The sequence below is a fragment of the Capsicum annuum genome, chromosome 8 (assembly GCF_002878395.1).
Source record: "Capsicum annuum cultivar UCD-10X-F1 chromosome 8, UCD10Xv1.1, whole genome shotgun sequence".
NCBI classification, from domain to species: Eukaryota; Viridiplantae; Streptophyta; class Magnoliopsida; order Solanales; family Solanaceae; genus Capsicum; species Capsicum annuum.
Window position 1 is genome coordinate 163,713,522 of NC_061118.1, and position 3,390 is coordinate 163,716,911.

At 33.5% G+C, this 3,390-nt stretch overlaps 1 protein-coding gene across 1 annotated transcript; it reads left to right on the forward strand.

The window, feature by feature from the left end:
• Positions 1-2,263: 2,263 nt before the first annotated feature.
• Positions 2,264-2,882, forward strand: LOC107879922 (pathogenesis-related protein 1B-like). Its single transcript, XM_016726849.2, has one exon. It carries the CDS (start codon positions 2,333-2,335, stop codon positions 2,822-2,824), a length of 492 nt encoding a protein of 163 aa, XP_016582335.1. The 5' UTR covers positions 2,264-2,332; the 3' UTR covers positions 2,825-2,882.
• Positions 2,883-3,390: the final 508 nt, after the last annotated feature.

Here is a 3,390-nt window from a genome sequence, read left to right on the forward strand (position 1 = left end):
TATATATTGTTTAACGTATTTAAAATGTATATAGGTGGGTATATATAGTGTATATTGAAAAAAAGTTTTTTTTTTCATTTTTGACCGGGTTTGACCGGGTTTAGGTGGGTTTGACCTGGTTGGTTAAGTGGGCCGGGTTAAGGTTATTTTAAAAAAATTACTGTTGAGCCCGGCCCGACCCGATCCACCTTACCCCCAACTCGAACCTGGTCCGGCCCACAACCCGGCTAACTTTAATGGGCCGGTTCCGGATTGGCCTGGCTCGGCCCATCTGACAGCCTTACTTTATTCAATGTTGCATTCGGATAAGGGTAAAATCTCTTGTTTTTTAAGAAAAATTATATAACTAAGGGAACATAACAACTATATTTACTGAACATATATAGCTATATTTTTACTAAAACCTTTTTTTTTTGTTGTTTTGATATGTTATATAGAAATATTAAAGGGAAGTTCTCCCCCTCTTTTCCTCTCTACTACTAAGAAAACAAGAAAAACAAGCACAATATATATCAGACTATTTCCCTTCTCTCCCTCTGATCTCCCTTTTCTTTCCTCTACGACTAAGAAAATTAAGAACAAGAATTGAAGCAGATTGTATCATGTTTTATGCACTGAGATGGGGTGGATCAAGATGAGCTAATTAAACAATAGGTGTTATAATCCAACAAATCCAACTCTTATCATGGTTTAACTTTTTAAAATTTTTTGATGATCTATTTAAGAACCCAATAATTTTCTCTCTTTATTTCTGCTATATATAACATATCAAGATAAAAAAAAAAAAATATATGTTTTGATAAGGTTTTTGCGTGGGTTACTAATTTGGTGTACATCCTAAATCAGTCCAACTTTTTAATAGATTGAATTTGGTGGATCAAAATCAATTGACTTACATGTATAAATTGACAAGTCACAAACACAACTTGAATATACCAATTTTTTAAGGGTTAATTTTGTCACCTCTAATTCCAGTTCTAATTAATATTAAAATGATATATACCAATCTGATCATGCAATAGCTTGTGCAACAATATAATATGACTAACCTCTTTCCTTCTTTTTTTTTTTGGTATATTGTCTATACGATTCATTAACAAAAGTAACTGCACATTTAATTACGTGTACTACTTTCATTTCATGTTTAACCCTAATTATAATATCTATTTATCAGACTATGTACATCACTAATTATTTAGAGGTTTGAAAAGGCAGATAATTGTTGAAAAATGGGCAAATAATTGCACTCAGCCTTGCACATTGCCACATTCTAATGAGTAATGACCCATGGGCATAGGCAGCAACCTGGTTGCTTTAGACTTCCTAAAATTATCTATTAATAGCATCGCCAAACTGAACATTTTCCTAGTCATATTATCCCCTTTTCACGGATTTGATCCATTGTTTGTGGAAAGTCAAGAAATAAAGTTCACAAATCAAAACAAAGTGTATTAATTTTGCAGGTGATGACTTTGCTTTTGTGTAATATGAAGTTCAATTGCACTGACTTTCCAAAGTCCACAAGGTGATTTGGGCATGTCCTCAATTTATGGTTTGAAAAGTAGTTTTATTTTACTTATGCATGTCCAGAAACTCAAATTTACTCCCTTAATTATGCGCTCAAAGAGTTTGACAGAATCCATTTATTTTTATCTCTGAAGTAATCCGAACAAGTAGCAACTGATTCTAGTAAATGAGATATTGTTTCATAGAATTGACTGTTCTTGACTTCTTCCCTCTCCTTTCTTCTAGAGGAATTGATAATTCGTGCATGGAGGAAAAATAAGTAAATTATTATATACATCAAAAGCCTAAAGAATTGTTAGAATTACCCCTCTGTTTAATTTAAGTTAATAATTCACGCTTACTATATAAACGTCCTAGTTGATTTAAAACTAATTAATCTTGTACATAAAATTATTATGGAGCTCCTAGCATGTCTCTTTGACTCTTTAAGTTCACAAAAGCTATATATATATTTGCTCTACAAACAAAATTATACATAGTTTTTAGCTTGGTATATTAGGCATGTGATGACGTGAATATCTATCTTTGTCAAGTTATATATGCTGAACAACACTAAACATAATTTTTAATCCTGCACCCTCATTTTTCTATGATGCTAGTTTTGAGGATATCTTTTTCCAAATGCCCAAATTCACGGGCTAACCACAGACTTCATATGTTTTACTCCAAAGATTTTCTCCTCTTTTTTACTTTTTTTATCAAGATATATCTATAAGTACCCAAGGCGTCCCACTTCTCCAAATAACAAACACAATCACCTTCTCTATTTGCCTCCAATTTGTCTCAAATAGCAAAGAAAAAAGAAATGGAGATCTCAAAGCTTTCAATTACCTTTATTGTGTTCATGATCTTAGCCATGACCCATTCTTCGCTGGCCCAAAATAAGCACAGGGATATCATTCTACTCCACAACAGGGCCCGTGCACAAGTTGGTGTCCCACTCCCACGACTAAAATGGAACAAGACACTTGCTGCCTATTCCAATAAATATGCATCCACCAGATTAGCTGAATGCACTTTGGTGCATTCACACTCACCCTATGGTGAAAATCTTGCCATGGGCTATGGCAACTTTTCGGCTGCGGAGGCCATTAACATGTGGGTCGGAGAGAAACCGAACTACGACTATGCCTCCAACTCATGCAAACAAGATATGTGCGGGCATTATACTCAAGTGATCTGGAAAAACACTCGCCAAGTTGGATGTGCAAGATTGAAATGTGATAATGGTGAAGCGTGGTTTGTGTCATGCAACTATTATCCCCCTGGAAATTACATTGGCCAGAAACCTTTTTGATTAAATAATTAATTAAGAAGCATGGTTTCAATAACTTTATAATTAATTTACTTTCATCCAATGAAAGTATGTAAGGTTTCCATTTACAACATGTAATTGGAGAAGTTGTCTCAGCTATTCCTGTGACAAAATGGAATTTAATTAATAGTAAATTGAAGACTAATTCTCGATGAAGTATACTATTTGAGTATATTTCATATAATATCATCTAACCTTTTCTTTCAATATTTTCTTATTAGCAATTTCAATATCTTTGAAATATCATGACGTGATGAAGATGTTAAATTTCGTGAATTAATATACAAATTATAGACTTGTAATTAAGTTGGATTAACACCGTGGATATTATCAAGTCATAACAATTAAATAGTAAAATGTAACGGTTAAATGATGAAATGCGCTTGGATCTAGGTTCCTTGCTCAAGGTAAGTCAAGGTAAGCTCAAATAACACAAAATCAGTCACAAACACGCCACAAAATAATATGCACCACGAGATCCCACCTCAAAAAGCTTCAAACAAGGCACAACAATGGTGGATCTAGCTCAAAAACAACCAAATCTTGTT

Excerpts from the sequence above, each read along its gene's own strand:
- LOC107879922 (XM_016726849.2), top strand. The coding sequence starts at position 2,333 with ATGGAGATCTCAAAGCTTTCAATTACCTTTATTGTGTTCATGATCTTA.